We start from the raw sequence: 22,563 nt of genomic DNA, 5'->3' as shown, positions 1-22,563 counted from the left end.
TACTATGTAATTTTATATTGTTTAAGCCATTTTTAAAAATTTATTGATTGTCGAGAGAAAAAGAGAGATTTGTTGTTCCACATGTTTATGCATTCATTGGTTGCCTGGTGTATTGTGCCCTGACCAGGGATCGATCCCACAACCGTAGAGTATCAGGACAATGTTCTAACCAACTGAGCTACCTGGCCAGGTCTATAATTTTATGTTCTGTTCAAAGAGTTGATAGAATATAGATAACATTCATATAAATTTTAAAAATATACAGCAATTTATTATGTTTTACATGATATAAAATACCTCTAGTGGGAAAAAATAGTTTATTCTCTAAAACTGTCAATGAAACATAAGATACATTCTTAATGTGAATCACAGGTTTAGGAGTGATAGAACTACTTGCTCCAAAGACACAATATTAACGATGTCCCTCTGTTGTTACTCTTTCATTAAAATCTATTTTAGTTTTCATAGTTCCCTTTATCCTTCAATAAACAGTCACACTCTGGCAACTTATTCAGGTAATTAAAGTTGGAATCATTCATTCTTTCCATCATTATGTTCTACTTTTTCTAATCTGGAGCTTGTGTGACCAGCACAGTCAAATTTAAAGAATGTACCCACTCCCAGTTTCCACACCCATCCCAGCACCATCTGGTAGCTCATCCTCGTGGAATCCAATAAGTAACTGATAAGGTTCATGGGCTGCTGTCTGAAAATGTGTCCACTTGTTCTCTAATTCAGTAAAACTACTGGTTCAAATGTGAAGCCAGTGAAAGAAAGGTGAAGCCGAAGCTGGGGCCCCTGAGGAGTTGTTTTGGAATAAAGCTGTAAGGCCTCCCACTCAATTCAAATGCATAGGCCACTCACTGTCTCTTCTGCTTTCATTAGGAAGAAACAAAAACAAAATAGTATCTGCTATGATCAACAGTACTTAGTCTCCTGAACATTTGTTTAGGTTTACTTCCTTGCCTTCCAAGAAAACTAGATATTTAGACACTAGTTCATGATGACACAACTAAAATTTACCTTTACAAACATAAAAATGAAGAAATGTCATTTGTAGCAAAAATTCAAATTAACTTTCTCATGTTTTTTCATTATTTAATTTCTAGACAGCAACAGAGGTAAGAACTTTTTAATGTGATTTATATCACAAGAGAATCTTGTTTCCTCAAAAAAGGACTTTTTTAAAATTCCAAGAAGGTCAAACAAAGTACCATAAAATAATTAAGGTCTGCCCATCATAAGTAAAACCCTTCAACTATTTTTGAAATGTAAGTATAATTACAAAAAGGGAAAAAGATGTTATCAGCAGACAAAAGATGACTTAAGGGCTCTTTTTGTTTTCCAAAACTGATGGACATGTGTGAGCTCTAATATCATTGTGTTTAGAAATGGCTTCATCCAGATCCAGCTGTACACCATTCACATTCACTTCCATGCAGCCATTAAAAAAGGCAGTCACTGGCGTTGCACTGAATGGAACAACTGTAAAAGAGAATATCAAAAAAATTAGTCCAAGATTTTTACCATCTTATTTGCTTACACTTAGCGGAATCACTCAAACTTCCCATTCCCAACCAAATTCTACCCCTAAGGGAAAAGTTAATAATGTAATTCTATTTAATAAATTTATATAAGAGAGTCTATGTGTATAAGGCACTGTGCATAGCACTGAACTCAGAATACATGAGTTCCTTTCATTTCATAAACACAATCAGTTCCACCCAAACCTAAGATAAACACACTTGGGAGAAATGAGCACATTCTTACTTATAATGTGGAACTTCATTATTGTCTCTTTAAATCTGAGCAACAGTTTAAGTGCTGTTAAATCACTTTTTCAACTCTAAATTATAGTTACTTAGAAATCTTTTTTAAATGCCATGATAAATATGTTTCTTTTATTATTACTGGAATTAAAGCAAATTTCTTTATTTTCCAAAGAAATAGTTTCTTGCTGAGCACACATTGGCAGATCATGATAGGGAATTCACTTTTATGTAATGTTTGGTTCTAAAAAATAACAATTTTAATGATGCTTCAGTGAATAGTTTATGGCCTCTGGGGCTTTCTATACTTTCACTCTCTATCAAATTTAATACGTAGGTAACATCCTTGAATTCCTAAGAACTACAGTTCACCATAAAAACATCTATCTCTCTATTGTTTTCTCTCTCTCTCTCTTTTTTTTTTTTGGCATCTCCACTCCATGAATCTTAATTCCCAATAGATATTCTCAGTCCTTACTCTTCTTCCTCAGTACCTTAAGCAAATACACACACACACACACACACACACACACATATATATATATACACATACATATACACATATATATGTATATATATATACATATATGCATATATACTTTAAATTTTCTACTCTAACTTGACAATACACTTTTCTGTGGGCTTATATTTATTGAGAAACCCTTTTAACTGTGGCTGAGCACTATGGATTATGCCACTATTATAAAAATACCTCAGAATGATCAATTTTCCCGATTTTTAATTCATAACATGCAATTTAATATGCCTATTTTGCATAACAATTATAATTCACCCATCCCACAGTTTACATACACTCTTAATATCTCAATTTTCAGTTCCCCTTAATTTTTCCTCTTTTTTCTAAACCCATCTCGCCTGAAGTCAGTCTTCAGTGCCGTTGCCAAAGTCCTGGAACCACTGAAGTTTTCATAATTTCACTTCTTTTAAAAACTGCATTCAAATAATTTGTGAATGAGATAGTAGTGGGTTTCAATGTAGAATTTACTCATTTGAACTCTAATTATAATTCCTAATAATTAACCATGCTAACTTAACTAACTTCCTAATAATCAACCAACTTTACATAGTTATCTTTATCTGTCTATTTATCTATAACTGTTAGAGCCTATTTATTTCTATTCCTCCAAAACCCAGATATAAATTCCATATATGGGAAATGAAGATCCTGATCAGTTAAAGTAATGGAATGAAGGTTGTAAAGTCCAGACATCAAACTCAGAATTCTCCCCATAAGAGTAACCTGCAAAGGTATTTGAAAATTATTTTAAAGAACTTTCTGCCTCAAAATTTTTTTTCCTGCCATTTAAAGTAAAATATTTATGCCTATTTCGTATTTTCTAATATTAAGTTAAAGATGAACCTGCTTTGCCTCCAGTTTTGTCCATCTTGGTGTGAAATCCCCACCCATGCTACTGCTCATGCCGGATGCCTAGGAGATCCTACCCCAGTAATCATTAAATCCTATTAGTTTCATTCCTCTTATACATCTCCGATTTAATCACTGTACACCATCTCCACTGCCATCACCGTGGTTCAACAGCATCCTCATCTGTAAAATGGGGTAATAAGAGTACCTACTTGACAAAACTGTTTTGAAGATTCAGTGAGTGGATACATGTGAAGCACTATGAACAGGTAGGACAGTTGTTGCTGCTGTTATTAATACTGCGCCTTCACCTGGACTACTTCCGGAGCCCCCAACTCATCTTGTCCATTTTTCCCTCCCATCTGTCCATCTCCATTCATTATACAGGGTGCTATATTGATGATATACAACTTGCTTGTCTAAAACCTTGTAATGATTTTCATAGCTCTTAAAATTAGACTCAGGACACTGTCCTAGGAGTACAAGCCTCCTAATTCCCCGCTACCCCCACCCAGTTCAGAGCCTCATCCTGCCCTGCCATCCCCCTGCTCAGTGTGCTTTCACCATGCTGATCTCTATATTCCTCAAGCATGTCAACCCCTTCCCATTTTTCCAGCACATAGACCATTTTATTTGCATATTAATGCTAATCCCCACCCCCACCACCTGATTAAATTCTTTAAATCCTTCAAATACCAGATTTATATCTTGGGTGGGGAGAGGTAGAAGAGGTGAAAGGGGAAATAAATGGTAATGGAAGGAGACTGAAGTTAGGACAATTTTATCTTTTAAAATTTTTCTAATTACTTGCTTAGTGTCTGCCTCTGCCACTAGATCCCTTAATGGCAGGGATCATATCTGTTTATTACTGTATTCCTAGTACCAGGATGTAGATTCTTAAGAAATACTGGGTGAAGAATGGATGAATTGAAGAATAAATATTGAATTCACAAGACTATTATGAGGATGAAATGAAATAATAAATTCTTTCTGGCTAGGATAGCCAAATGAGGCAAAATGTGGTTAGTTTCAGTTCACATTTAAAAAAAATAAACAAAAATGTACAATAAAATGTCAATTCAAACCATGAGGAAAAGAATAATGGATACAGGAATTCTGTTTTCCCCTCCGATGTCCTTTTACTAAAATTACTTATTTAAAATACTATTGTTAGGTTTGATCAAATAATTGAATCACTACCCCTCCCCTGGGAACTGACCTGTAGGCCACTTCAGAATGCACATTCCCTTCCCCTTAGACCACATTCCACTCGCTAAGGCCATTTCTCTCCCCTCTGGACTTTCCCGGGGTCTGGACCTGCACAGAGAATACTCTGCCCAGGAAAAAACCCGCCGAGTCCTTTAAAATCTCTGACCCCTGTATTTGGGTGCTGGCACCATTTGGGGGCTCAGCCCCTCTGTTATCCAGACGACCTAATAAATTCATAATCCCTCACCACTTTGGCCTCATGCGTTCCTCCTCTGGTGACTCTAACAACTACCCCTGTGATTAAAAATACACTTTTTAAAGCTGAAGAAAAAGCAGGTACCTGGAAGGCCACCCAGGTAAGTGGCTACTTTTCCTTTCATTGCTTTGTCCAAGATGCCAAATTCTCTTTGAAGATCTTCGGAGGAGATGATGTCATATTTAAGTGGAGTCACCAGCTCCAGATTTGTTCTGTTGATTCTGAATTCCAGATGAGACTGTTGACTGGAACACAGACTTAAGGCCTCTATCCGGACTATTACCGTATTTTCAACGGATACCAGGATATCCTGAAGAACAGGCAGACTCAGTATTAGCAAGTGCTGATGGTGATACTACTTAAGAGTGATTTAGGGTTTTGAAACTCAAAATCTGAATTTCAATGAGAAAAAAATGTAAGATAGAGCCTCCAAATTTAAATGAAAACATTACTAATTATTATCTCTCTATATAAAAGGCTAATATGCAAAGTGTCCCCTCGGGAGTTTGACTGGGAGACCAGGAGTCCGATCGCTGACCATCGCGGGTGGGACGGAATGAAGGAAGACCCTGCTGGCAGCTGGGGAAGGAAGGCCCCAATCAGCCCTGATCGCTAGCCAGGCCTAGGGACCCCACCCATACAAGAATTTCGTGCAACGGGCCTCTAGCAATAATCATAATTTTAGAATATACATTAGTTTCATAAACTTCAGGTTTAGCTAAGATGTAAATGTATGGTGACTTCTGAAAATTCAATAAACCATCAGAGTTGTGATACCAACCACAAGAACCTAGTGTCTTAAGCAATGTTTTTCTATTTATGAACCTTCCTCACTTCAAGACTTGCATATATATATATATATATATATATATATATATATATATATATAATCTCCTGAATCACTATTTGTTAGGAAAAAAGACTTGGAAAATTTAAAGTGCTTTAGTAAGACTGAAGAGATTTTTGTATCACCTAAGCAATCTTATAGACTTGGGAAAAAGTAAATGAGTAAACCAGGAGAGAGAAACAACAGGGATCACCAGCAGTAAGTTACAGAGTATTTAACAGATGATTCTCAAAAGAAAAAATGTACTTATTTTGCTGAACTTTTCAAACTACTGATATACAAAAGTACTCAACTTGTTGAGTGTGATTTATGCATATAGCTTATTTGGATACAGAGGAAATGTTAATGTGAAGAGAGAAAATAAAATCAAAACTAGAGAGATGCAGTGCTAGATGCATGCTTCCCAGATGGCAGAGAGAGTCTGAAGTGCCTACTCAGGAATCCAAGATGCTTATGTTAAGTCTATACATCTCAAATACAGGTTACTCAAGAAGATCTGTTACTGTGTTACATGTTCCAGATCCTTGAACTCGTTTAGACTTAAAGATGGTCAGCTGAAAAGCTGTTCCAGAATGATCAGTAGCGTGTGGAATAACATTATAAAACAAAGTACACAGATCCTGAGAAAGCAATCTGACATGCCAAAATAGGGAGCCACGGAGACAAATGGCAAAGAGATGACATAAATATCAAAGGCATGGCCAGCAGGAGCATGAACGTAATGTTAAAGATAGGAATTCCATTTTGTTTATTTAAAAAAAAAAAAACAAGCAAACAAAAAGCTGTGATCCCAGTATGGTAAGCTCCTGTGGTGGTAGATTAGAGATAAAAACTCAGCAGGATCCTTTCAGGTTGCTTAGAGTTAACTACCAGAAACTCCTCCAGGTCATCTTTTAAGTTGCAAACAACACCTTTTTATTACTACAGACATTATTCAATTACATATCTCTTTCTAAAAGCTCCAGAGAGCATCCACGCCAACCTTGGCACAAATGTAAGCTTCTTGCTGTAGCTTGTTGGAATCCACAGTGGGTAACATGAGAACAGAGCTATCAGCCTCTAATAGGAAGTGGAATAATACAGATCTTCTGATAAGTCTCATGTTTCCTTTGAAGCAAGCGTTTTTCCTGTTCTGCCTCCTAATTTTAAACCAGAGTTGCCAGCAAGAAGCCACGTGAACTGCTTTTAGTTTTCTCTAGTCTTTCCTAATTTACTCGTGGGAGAAAAGATTACATGTGCCAGAAAACACAAGGATTATAATTAGGCACTGAATAGCTGAGAGCAGATTATAGTCAGACTCACTTCTATTGTGCCAGTACAGACTAATTCCCATGATTCCTCCAAAATTCTGAATAAGGGTGGATCCCTATGTACTCTGGAAAGGCTCCAAGCAGCCTGTGTGTGAGTCTGCTTAATCTTAGCTACAGATGCAATAAAGCTTTTCAATTTCTCACCCTTACTTCTGGGTTCAGACCTCAGAAATAAGCCAGCAAAAAAGTAACAATAATGGATATCTATTGAGTCCTTAATGATGTGCTAGAGATTGTATCAAATACTTCACATCAGTTATCTCATTTAATCATGAGAATAGCATTTTGAGGTAAAGACTGCTATTAAATTCATTTTACAGATTTAAATAAAAAGCAAGGATCATAGCCTGGCCGGCATGGCTCAGTGGTTGAACGTTGACCTATGAACCAGGAGGACATGGTTTGATTCCTGGTCAGGGCACATGCCCAGGTTGCAGGCTCATTCCCCAGTGTGGGGCGTGCAGGAGGCAACAGATCAATGATTCTCTCTATTTATTGATGTTTCTATCTCTCTCTCCCTCTCCCTTCCTCTCTGAAATCAATAAAAATATATTTAAAAAGAAAAACAAAAAACACGGATCATAAGGGTTAGAATAAAGTTACCTGAAGCTTCTCAGAGGAGGAGTCCACCAAGGACAAGGCAAAGGGCACCGTGTCCCCTGAAACCAAGGCAAACATAACGCCAGTGCCCGTGGATGGGCGAATATTCAAAACCACATTTACATGCCAAGCATCGGGGTTTGATATATTATCTGTTTAAACAAACAAACAAAAATTAGGGTCAAAGTACAGCAGAAGGAATTATTATGATCTCATTACTATTCAAAGCCATTTTTCTGTAATACTAGAGATTTTAGTTCTTCCTGCTCAATGACCTATATAACCTAGGCAAAACAAAACACAGAGAAACATTAATGCAGGCAAGAAACACATAAACAAAACCCCATCTTTCTGTTCTTCCCAGAGTGGAATTCTGGACGGTGGCATTTAGGATCATTATGCATTTTCCCTGTTTGCTCTTTAACAGCTCTTCCTTCTTTTTTGCATATTCACCAATGCTCAAATCTCAGAGTGGTCATATTTTAAAGTACACATTTAGAAGGAAATTCAACAACTTCATTGTAATATATCTGAGGGAAAATTTGGGTATAGTTGTCATTACAACATCACCACTTCCCATCCATAAAGAGGTGAGGTTAGAGCAATAGAAAGGAAAAATATGATTTCTATGCATAGGGGAGTTGGGTAGTTTGATAATAGAGAAATACTCTTAAGTCACCAGCTAACTTTGACATTTGATAGAGACTCTTCTGTTATTCTCTTGCATAATACCTAACATTCTTTTTCTTAATTATTAGGTTAATTGCCTACCACATTACGATGCAAGTTCTCTACATGTCTCTACCATCATTTGTTTTCCACAGAAGTCACTCAACACATATTTGTTGAATTAATGTTTCCAAAATTGTTTGATTCCTAAAACTATTAGTTCACAATCTGAATGCAGTCTTCCTCATTTAATAAAGTAAAATATAACAATAACTCAAATACCGCTTAGGGGCTTTGAAAGGATGAATGTGAATGGACAACATAATTTTCCTTTGACAACATGTTCTTCCATTTAGTCACATCTAATGCTATTATATTTTTTCATTATAATAGTCTAATTCCCTTCAAGAAAAAATATTTTTTATGTAATCATTTTGAATTAAGTAAATTTAAGGCAATAACAAAGTCAAACTAAAATGAATGTGCAAATGCTCAGAAACTACAATGTAAAATTAAATATTAATTTCAAAGTAGATCTCTTTCAAATTACCCATAAAAAACTACTTGCTTATTAAAGTTCTTTTTTCAGATACAATATAATTCTTATTTTCCTCTTTTTCTGAATTTTTTCCTCAATTCAACTAATTGTTGTAGGCCAATTATTTTCCTGTATTCAGTCACCAATCCACTTTAAATATTTTTAAAAAATCCTTTAGCCCTAGCCGATTTGGCTCAGTGGATAGAGCCCAAACTGAAAGGTCACCAGTTTGATTCGGTCAAGGACACATACCTTAGTTGCAGGCTCAATCCCTGGCCTGGTCCAGGCATGTGCAGGAGGCAAGCAATCAATGTGTCTCTCTCCCATCAATGTTTCTTTCTCTCTGTCTCTCCCTCTCCCTTCTAATCTCTCTAAAAATCAGTGCAAAAATATTGTCGGGTGAGGATTAACAACAACAACAACAAAAAGCCTTTATTTACAGAACAGAAATAAAAGTTTAAAGCACTGTATTAATTTATGTTAAAAAAAAGAAACAGAAAGTATTAGTAAAAGGCTCTTCCGTAAAACTGTAGTAAGTTTTTTTCAGATTGCAAATAAACACAATCCTATCTAACAAAAGAGAAACATGGTAATTGGCGTACAACCGCTACCCTTCTCATTGGCTAATCAGCGAGATATGCAAATTAACTGCCTGCCAAGATGGCAGCCGGCAGCCAGGCAGCTTGAAACTAACATGAGGCTTGCTTGCTTCAGTGACGGAGGAAACCAACCTTCCCCTCCTGCCTTGCTGGCCTCTGAGCCTGCAGTTTAAAAAACATTTTAACAAATATAGAAGCTAAACAAAACCCCAGAAACCAGCTTTCAGCGAGCCGGGATCTCAGAGCTGGAATTGATACAGAGTTTCAATTATAGAACCGAAACAAACCAGATACCTGCTTTCAGCAGCTGAGGCCTAAGAGCTGGAGCATCAGAGCTAAAGCTGGCCCAGAATAAAAAAAAAGAAAAAAGAAAAAAAGGAGCAGTTGGGAGCTTCAGTCCCAGCCTGAAAACAGCCCTCAGCCCCTCACCCAGACTGGCCAGGCACCCCAGTGGGGACCCCCACCCTGAAGGGGGTGTGACCAGCTGCAAACAGCCATCAGCCCCTCACCCAGGCTGGCCAGGCACCCCAGTGGGGACCCCCACCCTGATCCAGGACACCCTTCAGGACGAACCAGCCAGCCCCCACACGTGCACCAGGCCTCTATCCTATATAGTAAAAGGGTAATATGCCTCCCGGCACTGGGATCAGCATGACAGCGGGCAGCGCCCTGATCGCCCTACAGCTCTGTGTGTGACAGGGGGCGGGGCCACAACCTCCCTATCTGCCCGGCTCTGTTTCTGACAGGGGAAGGCGCCCCAACCCCCTGATCGGCCCTGCTCTGTGCCTGATAGGGGAGAGCTCCCCAACCCCCTTATCGCCCTGCGGCTCTGTGTGTGACAGGGGGCGGGGCCACAACCCCCTGATCGGCCCTGCTCTGTGTGTGACAGGGTGCGGCGCCCCAACCCCCCCACCCCCCACGGGCCCTGCTGTGTGTGTGACGGGGTAGAGCCATAACCTCCCCATCAGCCCTGCCCTGAGTGTGACAGGGTGCGGTGCCCCAATCCCCTGATCTGCCCAGCTCTGTGTGTGACAGGGGGTGGTGCCCCAACTCCTCTATCGGCCCTACTCTGTGAGTGACAGGGGGGAGCTCCCCAACACCCTGATCGGACCTGCTCTGTGCATGACGGGGGGGGAGCTCCCCAACCCCCTGATGGGCCCTGCTCTGTGCGTGACAGGGCGAGCTCCCCAACCCCCCTGATGGGCCCTGCTCTGTGCGTGACAGGGGGGAGCTCCCCAACCCCCTGATCAGGCCTGCTCTGTGCGTGACAGGGTAAGGAGCCCCAACTCCCCTGATGGGCCCTGCTCTGTGAGTGACAGGGGGCAGTGCCCCAGCCCCGATTGGCCCTGCTCTGTGCGTGACAGGGGGTGGCGCCGCAACCTCCCCATCAACCCTGCCTTGAGTGTGACAGGGGGCGGTGCCCCAACCCCCCAATCGGCCCTACCCTGAGCATGACTGAGGGTGGCATCGCAACCTCCTGATCCACCCTGCTCTGTGCATGACAGGGGCAGCGCCCCAACTCCCCAATCGGCCCTGCTCTGAGCCCGACCAGGGGCTGCACCTAGGGATTGGGCCTGCTCTCTGCCCCCCGGGAGCAGGCCTAAGCCAGCAGGTCGTTATCTCCCGAGGGGTCCCAGACTGCGAGAGGGCACAGGCCGGGCTGAGGGACCCCCCCTTTCCCCTGAGTGCACAAATTTTTGTGCACCGGGCCTCTAGTTAAAATATAATGTTTTCTTAAAGCAGAGATATCAGATTAACACTAACTTTATAATGTAAACTCTTAGTAGCTCAAATATGGAACTCATAAAACAGAATAAGACAAAGAACCCAATAAAATAATTAAGATATACCATATGGAGAGATACTCAACTTTAGTAAAAATTGGGATAATACTAGTTAAAACTATGTATAAGATTTAATTTATGAATTCTCCAATTGAAAAGAAATCTCAAGCATAAACCTGTTTTTTCTGTTGGTAGAAGTAGAAATTGACAAAAATCTTTGGAAGAGAATCTGATCAAACAGTAAGAAGTACATTTGCATAACCTCTGAGAGAAATAATCTAAGAATATCCTAAAGACTTAATTACATAAAGGTACAAGGATATATGCCCAAGGATACTCACGGAAGAATTATTTGCAAAGGTAAAAGCTTGGGATCAGTCTGGCAAGTCTGTAGAAAACTGGAAAGAGCACTGTCCCCGCCCTTACAACATCAAGAGCCCAATTATCTACATAATCACAACTTGTCTTGGCAGAGCAACTAATTAGAAACCTAAAAAAAGACAGGTGCTTCCAAGGAGGGACAGGATGAGAGTGCTCACTTACCCAAGGCAAACACTACATACTATACAATTGGTAAGAAGAATTTAGCTTAAAAAAATGTTTTTATCTTTATTGTTGAAACTATTACAAATGTTGCCCTTTTTTCTCCCATTGCCCCCCATCCACTTGGTTTGCACGGGGTCACAAGCCTTTACTACCCTACTGTTTGTGTTCAAAGGTACTGCATATATGCATATGTTTTTTGGTTACTCTCTTCCCACCCTCCAATCACCCTACCCTCTGAGATTTGTCAGTTTATTCCATGTTTCCATGCCTCTAGTTCTACTTTATTCATCAATTTATTTTGTTCACTAGATTCCCTGTTCATTTATTATTTTTAGATTTAATTGTTGATAGATATGTATTTATTGATTTTTTATCTTTTCTTCTCCTTCTTCTCCTGAAAGATTAGCATTCAACATTTCATGTAATACTGGTTTAGTGGTGATGAACTCCATTAGCTTTTTTTTTGTCTGTGAAAATCTATCTCACCTTCAATTCTAAATGATAGCTTTCCTAGAGAGGGTGATCTTGGCTATAGGTCCTTGCTATTCATCACTTTGAATATTTCTTGCCACTCCCTTTTGGGCTGCCAAGTTTCTGTTGATAAATTGGCTGACAGTTCTATGGGCACTCCCTTATAGGTAACTAGCTGCTTTTCTCTTGCTGCTTTTAAGATCCTCTCTTTGTCTTTATCCTTTGGCATTTTAAATATGATGTGTCTTGATGTGGGCCTCTTTGGGTTTCTCTTGTATGGAACTCTCTGTGCTTCTATACTTGTAAGTCTATTTCTTTCAGCAGGTAGGGGAAGTTTTCTGTCATTATTTCTTCAAATAGGTTTTCAATATCTTCCCCTCTCTCTTCTCTTTCTGATACCCCCATGATGTGAGTGATAGTATGCTTGAAGTTGTCCCAGAGGCTCCTTACACTCTCTTCATATTTTTGGATTTTTTTTTCTTTTTGCTCTTCTGATTAGGTATTTCTTGCTTCCTCATATTCCAAATTGCATCCTCTACTCTACTGTTGATTCCCTATCAATTATTCTTCATTTCAATTCATATATCCTTCATTTCTGACTGATCTTTTTTCATGTCTTTGGTGTTCTCACTAATTTCCTTGAAATTCTCACTACGATCCTTGAAGCTCTCCTTCAGATCCTTGAGCACCCTTATTAACCATTGTTTGGAACTCTGTATCTAGTAGTTTGCTTATTTCCATTTCATTTAGTTCTTTTTCTGGAGATGTCTTCTCTTATTTCATTTGTGACACGTTTCTTTGTCTCCGCATTTTGGCTGCTTCCCCATGTCTGTTTCTATGTATTAGGTAGAGCTGCTATGTCTCCTGGAACTGGAAGAGTGGCCTTCTGTAGCAGGTGTCCTGGAGGCCCCAGTGGCTCATCCTCCCCAGTCACCTGAGATGGGCACTCTATGTGCACACCAGTGTCAGCTTTGTGCACAGTTTTATTGTAGTTGAGCCTTGATTGCTGTTGGTGGAATTGACCCCCAGGCCAATTGGAGGAACTGACCCCAGGCCAATTATCTGTGAGGACCAGCTGCAACTACAGCAGAAGAGTTGCTATGCAGGAGACACCCCTATGGAGCAGGACTTGCTTCAATGGGGCTTTGGTGCTCACTGAGTTTGCCCCTTGAGCGTGTTGCTTGTGGATGTATAAAGCTGTAACCTGGCATGGTCTGAAGCTGTCCACTGGGTACATTGGCTCTGGGGCCCTTTTGGAGGTGCAAAGTCAGCCACTGCCTGTGCCCTTCCTGGGGCCACCTATTGGGAGCTACAGAGTGATCTGCAGATGGCTGCTACTCGTGTTGGCCTTAGAAGTGCCCAGGAGAGCCCAGCTGTTAAGCAAGGCAGGCTGCTGCTAGTGCTGGGCCTGGGGCCTCTTACTGAGACACGCTAATGCCAGCTGATGCCTATTTGTGATATTTTAGGAAAGTCTGAAGCCTGAGCCAGGACAGGCTATTCATATGGAATAGCTGCTGCAAACAGCTTGTGTGGGGCGGCAAATTGAGTGGGGTGGTATCTCCGGGAATCACCATAGTGGAGCAAACAGTGTGAGCCAGGTTGGTGGAGACTTGGATATGGTGCCTGCCAGTCAGGGGGAGGTCTCAGCATAGGAACAATGACCCCTGCAAGGACCCCTGTCTGGGAGAAAGCTGTCCCCAAGTTCTTGATCCGATGCCAGACAATCCAGTTCCTCCCGTATGTCCCTGGATCCTCCCAAGCCACTGCCTCAAGCACTGGAGCTCAGAGGGAGTGAGTCTGAGTAAGTCTATGTGCTTCCCTTTAAAAGAAATTGCCTAGGACTCCAGCAGTCTCCCTGTCACTCAGCCATAATCCCTGCTGGTTTTTATAGCTGAAGTTTTGGGGGGCTTCTCTTCCAGCACTGGAACCCTGGTCTGAGGAGTCTGGTGTGGGGCTTGCTCACCACTGGAGGCCTCTGAAGCCTAGATATCCCTCCTGATTAAAAACATGCTACACATGGGTGTCGGACCAAGCCGGTCCACGCCTTTGCCCTTCCTATCGGTCTCAATATGCTTTCTTCTTTACTTCTCTAGTTGTAGGACTTCCATTCAGTCATATTTCAGGCAGTTCTGAATGATGGCTGTTCTGTATTTTAGTTGTAATTTTGATGTGGTTGTGGGAGGCAGTGAGTACTGGAATTTACCTATGCCGTCATCTTGGTTCTAGAACTAGGTAAAATTTTAACAACTTCCTAAAGTCTTAGTGGGAGCTGGTGTGATAAATAAGTTGTGGGAACTGCAGAAACACTATAAATTCATACCCATTCATAGGCTTTCTACACAGACCTTACTGGGTGCTCAAGAGAAAAACTGGGGGCAGAGAAAGAGTTTAAAGAGTGCCTTTTTCCTAGTGCAGGCCTAGGAAAGAGAAGCAGCAACCAGCAGGAAAGGCACAAAGTCTCACCCAGATCATTCTCTGTGTCTTCCACACAATTAAAGCATGGGGGAAAAGTCGAAAACCTGCCACCATTAGGACACATATGAAGACCCATGTACCTACAGATTATAGAAAGGAAACAAGAAAACAAAAACAATCTACCATGAAGGAGAAACAGAAAAATACCTGAATCCTAGACATCTCCCCACTGCTGTGAGGGAGAGAGACAATGAAAAGTCCAATCCTGAGCCCCAGGAATACAACACTCACCCAATGTTATATAGGCAGTTAGACAGACAGGAGCAGAGCAAGGAAGATGGGCCAGGTACAGAAACTCACCAGACCAGAAAGCCCTAGATGCCTAACAAGGAGCAAACCTGGGGGGGAAAAGAACCTCATCCCCAGGGCAACCTTTCCCCCCCTAGTATATTGCTGGTCATGCAAGTTTAGAATACCACCCCCCCCCCCCGACCTTTTCCTTCCTAAAGATAACATCTAGGCCTCAGTTGTATTTCAACTCCAGACCCAAAAAAGCAGCTAAACCAGACAAGTGATGCTATGGACCAGCTACATTGACTAATGACCCCCTGCCATGGCGGCACCAACCAATCAGTGGATACCAAACCCTGACAGGGCACACCTGGAAAGCTGATAAATATTCTATTGAGACCTCCCCTAAGATTTCCACCCGCAAGAGAGAGATAAGTATGCTTAGAATGAAGGACCCAATGCACACTCCCCCCTCCCCCCCCCCCCCCCCCCCGCTCCAGGGGAGTACACATGAACTATTCCCTTCACCCTCCTTCCTTCTAAGGGTCCCACAAGTCTTGCAACCATGGGAGCAATAGGCAGCAGCAGTTCGTCCAGGGCTAACCGCCAAGCCCTGTCACCAAGCCCTCTTTTCTCTGACTATTCAGTGAGCCAAAGCATCCCAGCGTAGGCTTTCCTATTGCTTCTTCTATGCCCTTCTTTGTTTTACTGTCCTAAGTATATTTTTGCTGCAGCCAGTACTTTCTTTGCTACACTTTGTCTCTCGATTGAAATATTTCCTTCAAGAAGACAAGATCCGAGGTTTCATCATCTCCCTGGTAACACTAAGACTGAATCTGTATCAGAATAATAGAGAATACTCCTCCCATCTCTAGCCTGCAACCCCCCCAACCGCTCTAAGAGGCTAGCAAATATTAAGGAATGAGTAAGAACACTCTGCTGGGTGAGCCAAGACCATGCAGAGACACTCTGTTGATGATGTTATAAAGAAAATACCTAGCCTGGCCCGAACTGGCTTAGTGGTTGAGCATCAACCTATGACCCAGGAGGTCATGGTTCAATTCCCTGTCAGGTTGCAGGCTCGATCCCCAGGAGGGGGCATGTAGGAAGCAGCTGATGAATGATTCTCACTCATCATTGATGTTTTTCTCTCTCTCTCCCTTTAGGAAAGAGAGAATACCTAAATCTTAGGACAAATAAGCTATTAAGAAAAATCCTCTTCCGCAACATAGCAGGATACAAAATTAACACGCAGAAATCTATGGCATTTTTATACACTAATAATGATCTCACAGAAAGAGAAACTAAAAAATCCATTGCAACAAAAAAATTAAGATACCTAGGAATAAACTTAATTAAAGAGGTAAAAGGCTGGGAAAACTATAGGACATTGAAAAAGAGATAGAGGAAGATATAAACAAGTGGAAGAATATACCATGTTCATGGATTGGTAAAATCAATATCATTAAAACGTCCATACTACCCAAAGCAATCTATAGATTCAATGCAATCTCCATTAAAATACCAATGGAATATTTCACAGGCCTAGAACAAACTCTCCAAAAATTTATATGGAATAAAAAGGAACCCTAATAGCCACAGTAATCCTGAGAAAGAAGAACAAAGTTGGAGGGATCACAATACCAGATACCAAGCTATATTACACAGCCACTGTTCTCAAAATTGCCTGGTACTTGAATAAGAACAGTCATATAGACCAATGAAAAATAACAGAGAACCCAGGAATCAACCCAAGCCATTATGTTCAATTAATATTTGACAAAGAAGGCAAGAGCATACAATGGAGTCAAGACAGTCTCTTTAATAAATGGTGTTGGGGAAATTGGACAGATACATGCAAAAAAATAAAAATAGACCACCAACTCACACACACAAAAATAAACTCAAAATGGATAAAGGACTTAAAGGTAAGACGGGAAGCCATAAAAATACTAGAAGAATCCAAAGGCAACAAAATCTCAGACATATGCCAAAGCAATTTCTTCACTGATACAGCTCCTAAGACAATGGAAACTAAAAAAAAATAAACAAATGGAACTACATCAAAATAAAACCTTTCTGCACAGCAAAAGAAACCATCAACAAAACAACAAGAGAGCCCATTGCATGAGAGAGCATATTTGCCAATGTTATATCCGATAAGGGTTTAATCTCCAAAATTTATAGGGAACTCATACAACTTAACAAAAGGAAGATAAACAAGCCAATCAAAAAATGGGCAAAGGACCTAAATAGACACTTTTTGAAAGTGGACATACAGAAGGCCAAGAGGCATATGAAAACATGCTCAAAGTCACTAATCATGCAAGAGATGCAAATCAAAATGACAATGAGGTACCATCTCACACCTGTCAGACTGGCTATCATCAACAAATCAACAAACGACAAGTGCTAGTGAGGATGCGGAGAAAAAGGGACCCTCGTGCACTGCAGGCAGGAATGCAGACTGGTGCAGCCACTGTGGAAAACAGTATGGCGTTTCCTCAAAAAGTTGAAAATGGAACTCCCATTTGACCCATTAATCCCACTTCTAGGACTATAGCCAAGAAATCAGAAACACCAATCAGAAAGGATACATGCACTCCTATGTTCATAGCAGCACAATTTACAATAGCTAAGATATGGAAACAGCCTAAGTACCCATCAGCAGATGAGTGGATTAAAAAACAGTGGTACTTCTCTACACAATGGAATACTACACTGCTGTAAAAAAAAAACACAAAAAAACAAAAACAAAAAAAAAAACAAAAACTCTTGCCATTTGCAACAGCATGGATGGATCTGGAGAGCATTATGCTAAGCAAAATAAGCCAGTCAGAGAAAGATAAGTATCACATGATATCACTAATTTGTGGAATATAATGAACAACATAAACTGATGAACAAAAATAGAGACATAGAAGCATCGAACAGACTGTCAACTTCAGAGGGAAGGCAGGGGAAGGTGGAGGGGGACAGGGTAAGAGATCAACCAAAAGACTTGTATGGATGCATATAAGCATAACCAATAGACACAGACAATAGGGGGGTGAGAGCCTATGCTGGGAAGTGGGAGGAGGCTAGGAGAGGTCACTTGCGGGGGAAGGGGGAAGGAGACATATGTAATACTTTCAACATACAGAATTTAAAAAAAAACAAAACCTCTGGATTACCAACTGCTACCCTAAGCACAAGATAATATTAAAGGAATTTGAAAAGTAGTCACAGAAACAACAAAACCTAAGCTGCTCAACACTTGAGTAGATTGATTCATCATCCCTCAGTAAAGAGCCTAACAAAAGCTGAGGTGTGCTCATTTCCAGATCTAAATGTTATTTATCTCAGTCTCTGCTGTTCTGCATAAGATGCCCACCTTTAAAACAAAAATTATGTGATGTGGAAGAAAGAATGAAAAAAGCAACACATGGTCAAGAGACAATGCAATCAACATGATCAGGTTTGGATATGACACAGACATTGGAACTATCAGACAGGGAATTTTTAAAAATTTTAATTAATATGTTGAAGGCTCATTGGAAAAGATGGGACAACATGTATGAACAGAAAAGAAATTTCATGAGAGGTGAAAATTTTAAGAAAGAAGCAAATGAAAATACTAGAAATGAAGATGCATCCTTTTAATTATATTAATTAGTAGACTCAATACAACTGAGAAATTGTTGATGCTTCAATTGAATTTACCCAAAATTAATCAGGCTATGTGCCAATAATCTTTAAATAATAACATAGGCATATTCAACTACTTTTTCCCTCAATATGTTGGGGAAATTTTTATAAAAAGTATATAATAATATGAATAAGCTTAATACTATGCCTGGCAAAAAGTAGGCACTCATAATGTTTACTGAAGGAATTACTGCTATTTGTCAATGAATAAACTTAGTCATTAATGAGAAAAGAGAGATAAAATGGGAAATCACTTACTATAATCTATGCTAAATTGAGCAACTCCAGAACCAGGATAGTAGGAACCTTTCTCCACAGTGATAAAACAATGCTTATTTTGTCTTTCTTGAATAATTTCATCTACTCTTGCAGTTCCTTGATTCATCAAATTCCAGCCTCGCATACATCCATCTAGACGAGGATTAATCTAACAAAATAGAATATATGTCAAGGAGTGCATTTTTAACTTGTCAGACTGATAGTGGCTTAACTGATTATAGAAACAGGCTTTCACTTAGAGGGAAAATCTTTTCTTTTTGCATTTATCACACAGGTCTGTCTTGCCAATGTTTGAGTCTGATGGCAAGACAAATCTGTGTAGTAAATGCAATTAGAGAAAAATAGAAAAATAGAAACCAGCATAGAGCCCAGGGCCACAGCTAGACACATATATGGAACTTGAGAGCAGGAAAGTTACCCCTGCATGCCATAGAAGAGGCAGGTAGGGCTTGAGGTATTAAAAATTATTAGGATCTTAATGGAGGCCTGTGATGACATAAACTCACTTTACCTGGAAAAGACTATCCATCTGACGAACACTTTGAAAAGAAAATTTTAGATAAAATTCAAGATATTAAAAATATTTTTTAAATGACATCAAAGAAAAGACTATCAGATGCATAGTCTTTGCCAGGTAGTGAGTTTATGCCATCACAGGCCTCCATTAAGATCCTAATAATTTTTAATACCTCAAGCCCTACATGCCTCTTCTATGGCATGCAGGGGTAACTTTCCTGCTCTCAAGTTCCATGTATGTGTCTAGCTGTGGCCCTGGGCTCTATGCTGGTTTCTATTTTTCTCTAATTGCATTTACTACACAGATTTGTCTTGCCATCAGACTCAAACATTGGCAAGACAGACAGACCTGTGTGGTAAATGCAATTAGAGGACCCCATGTGTTTCCATTCTGTAGCCTCGCCATGGCATCCAGTGAGACTGAAGATATGTGGTGGCCATGTCATAAATAGTTGATTCTTTTTGAATAATTTATTTTATTGTTCAAGTGTCTGGATTTATCAATTTCAAAGAACAGGTACATTCACTCTGACATGGGTTAACTAATTCAGGTTTTATATCATATTACAGAAATCTTTTAACTTAAGGTAACTGAATTGCCATGAGTGAAAGATAGATATAAAATAGTAAATATTTAAGTTAAATCAGCAGGTGCAATTGGCAGATCCATGAATACAGATGAAATATTTAAAACTCTCTAAGGACAGTGATTAGTCTCCTTCATGAAACCTATTCCACTGTTATTAAACATCACATTCAGAAAATCATCTACTGTATGTAACTTCAATTTATGACAAGCTGCAGTCATACTGCTAGTAAAGATTTCTTAAATAAAAAAAGTTCCACCTTATATGTCATTCTTATCTCCCAAATTTAAGTTCTAAAGTAGACCTAAGAAAGCTCTTTAACTGACTTTATAAAATAATGTATTTGGGGATTCAAATATATGTAGTTTTATGTTTAATGGCTATGTACAATTATGATGTTAGCCGTGAATTAAAGCTTAAGAATTTAAAATTTTCTATTTCACTGCAAGCAAGAATAGAAAAAGGTGGTTCTCTTCCCAAAGTGGAAGACAAGCTTATCAGTTATGTGAAGCATTGCTTCTAACGACTGACCAAGAGGCCTTTCAAGATCTCTGACAGTAGAGGAAGTTTCTTTAAGAAAATACTTCAGTTTGTTAAAAATGTTCACCTTACTCCATTTTTGTAACAGTTGATATATGGCTGTCCTTTTTATAATGCATCATGAGAACTTTCCCTATCATGTCTAATAAATGTTTTCCAAGTTCTGGTGCCAAAATAAAAATAAAAAATAATAAAATTGCTGGAGGTTAAATGGGCTCAAAAACACTATACTCATTTTTCTGTTTTCTTAATATAACTTCAAGGGCCACTAATGTTATTTTTCCATGTTCAATTCAAGTTGTCACAGTTGGTGTGTTCAATAAAATAACTTTTTTTGACTTTGGCAATATCTTTTCAAATCTATTACAAATAAAAGGAATTCATCCCTGATGAATGAATGTAAAAAGCTTGGATCCTTACCGGCTTAATGAGTGTATTCCTCAGTGTCCGAGGTAAGCCTGCAAAGTATACTTTGGTTTCTACAAATCCACTTGTAGACTTAAAAAGGCTCTCTGGCTTATTTATATTCATTATGGCTTCTCTAGCTATTTTCACACTAATACTCTGTTCTAATTCTTCCACAGAGACCTACAATTAAAAAGACAGAGATTATCAAACAACCAAACGTCCTTGAATGTCATATTAAATACTAATTTTGAATAATCCTGTTAATATTCCAGTAAATAGTTTTCTAAAGTAATCATTTTAATGTAATTATTAATTTGCCCCAATACATTTGAAATGTCAACTGATTATAGAGATGATAAAAATGTGTTTTAAATGAATAGTACATGATTAAAAATGAAATGACTGTCTTTTAAAGTTTAAAAAAATCAATGTTACTCTGTTAAATTTAAACATCCAATTAAAATATGTATTCTTCAAGCCAGTATGTCATAAAATGGATAGTTTTTAAAAAGTGAGTCACTCTACAAAATCTTAGAAAATGTTTGTGTTCTTACTTGACAATTGTATTATAATACACATAAAGAATCAATAATGTAAATAAATTATTCATATAAATTAAGATAAATCAGTACATCCATCATTCTGGTTATTACACAACAAATAATATTTTGTTTCAAAATTCCAAAGTAATTGAGATAATTAGGAAGCACAAAACATGAAATTTTAACTTTTTTTCCAATTTTGAAAGTAGTGTGGGTTCTAAAATAAAGGTTGGTAGTAATGGTAAACAACAATTAAGAAATCCTATAGCCCTATCCGGTTTGGCTCAGTGGATAGAGCGTCAGCCTGCGGACTCAAGGGTCCCAGGTTCGATTCCGGTCAAGGGCATGTACCTTGCTTGCGGGCACATCCCCAGTAGGAGGTGTGCAGGAGGCAGCTGATCCATGTTTCTCTCTCATCGATGTTTCTAACTCTCTATCCCTCTCCCTTTCTCTCTGTAAAAAATCAATAAAATATATATATTTTTTAAAAGAAATCCTATAAAGGCAATCCAAAGAACCATTGTTGCAATCTCATGTAAAACTGTATCATTCAACATGCAAATTTTTCATTTACTAATTATTAATGGAGGCCAAACAAAAGGCATATTAAAACACCACTATAGAAAGAAAACCTACGCTCTAAAGCAAAATAAATTTGGTAGCATGTACAGATTTAGGCAGTGTATACTTTCTCCTTAATATAGCTAATCAAAAAATAGATCTAGAGACAGAGAAGCATCGATCGATGCTCAAATCTCAGAGGGAAGGCAGGAGAGGGTGAGGCTAAGGGGGAGAGATCAACCAAAGGACTTGCATGCATGCATATAAGCATAACCAATGGATACAGACACGGGGAAGGGGGGGTGAGGGTATGAGTGGGGGGATGAGGGAACAATGGGGGGATAAGGGCACATTTGTAATACCTTAACCAATAAAGGAAAATATATATATATATATATATATATATATATATATATATATATATATATATATATAGCTAATCATGTCACTTTGCCCTAATGACTATTCCCTCTTTGAAAGACATTTCTTTAAAAAAAAAAAAAAAGAAAGAAAGAAAGAAAGAAAAGAAAAGGGGGGTGGGGGGGGAGATGTTCCTAATAACCTTGCTTCTTCTGCCTTCTTATGGTTTCTTCTCAGTCTCCTTGCTAGATCCCCCTCTTCTCAATCTCTATGAGCCCCAGAGCTCAGCTTCCTGACCTTTTTCCTTCAGCCGCGCGAGTATTTCTAAATGGGAACTCTATGCTCCACTCCAGGGCATTTGGAAAATGTGGGGTGGAGGGGGTACTTTTAGT

At 39.3% G+C, this 22,563-nt stretch overlaps 1 protein-coding gene across 1 annotated transcript in view; it reads right to left on the bottom strand.

Annotated features, from left to right (window-relative positions):
* Positions 1-245: 245 nt before the first annotated feature.
* The window catches only part of PROS1 (protein S), an 81,585-nt gene continuing 59,267 nt past the window's right edge, over positions 246-22,563 (bottom strand). Inside the window, exons 11-15 of the mRNA XM_059688050.1 lie at positions 20,721-20,888; positions 18,637-18,805; positions 7,382-7,530; positions 4,706-4,931; positions 246-1,485 (exon numbers count right to left, since the gene is read on the bottom strand). Of these exons, the coding sequence (XP_059544033.1) occupies positions 1,325-1,485; positions 4,706-4,931; positions 7,382-7,530; positions 18,637-18,805; positions 20,721-20,888 (873 nt within the window). The 3' untranslated portion in view covers positions 246-1,324. The remainder of the gene's footprint in view (positions 1,486-4,705; positions 4,932-7,381; positions 7,531-18,636; positions 18,806-20,720; positions 20,889-22,563) is intronic.

The sequence above is a fragment of the Myotis daubentonii genome, chromosome 3 (assembly GCF_963259705.1).
Source record: "Myotis daubentonii chromosome 3, mMyoDau2.1, whole genome shotgun sequence".
In the NCBI taxonomy this organism is placed as follows: domain Eukaryota; kingdom Metazoa; phylum Chordata; class Mammalia; order Chiroptera; family Vespertilionidae; genus Myotis; species Myotis daubentonii.
The sequence above is the reverse complement of the archived record's forward strand: the minus strand, read 5'-3'. Positions and strand labels throughout refer to the sequence as shown.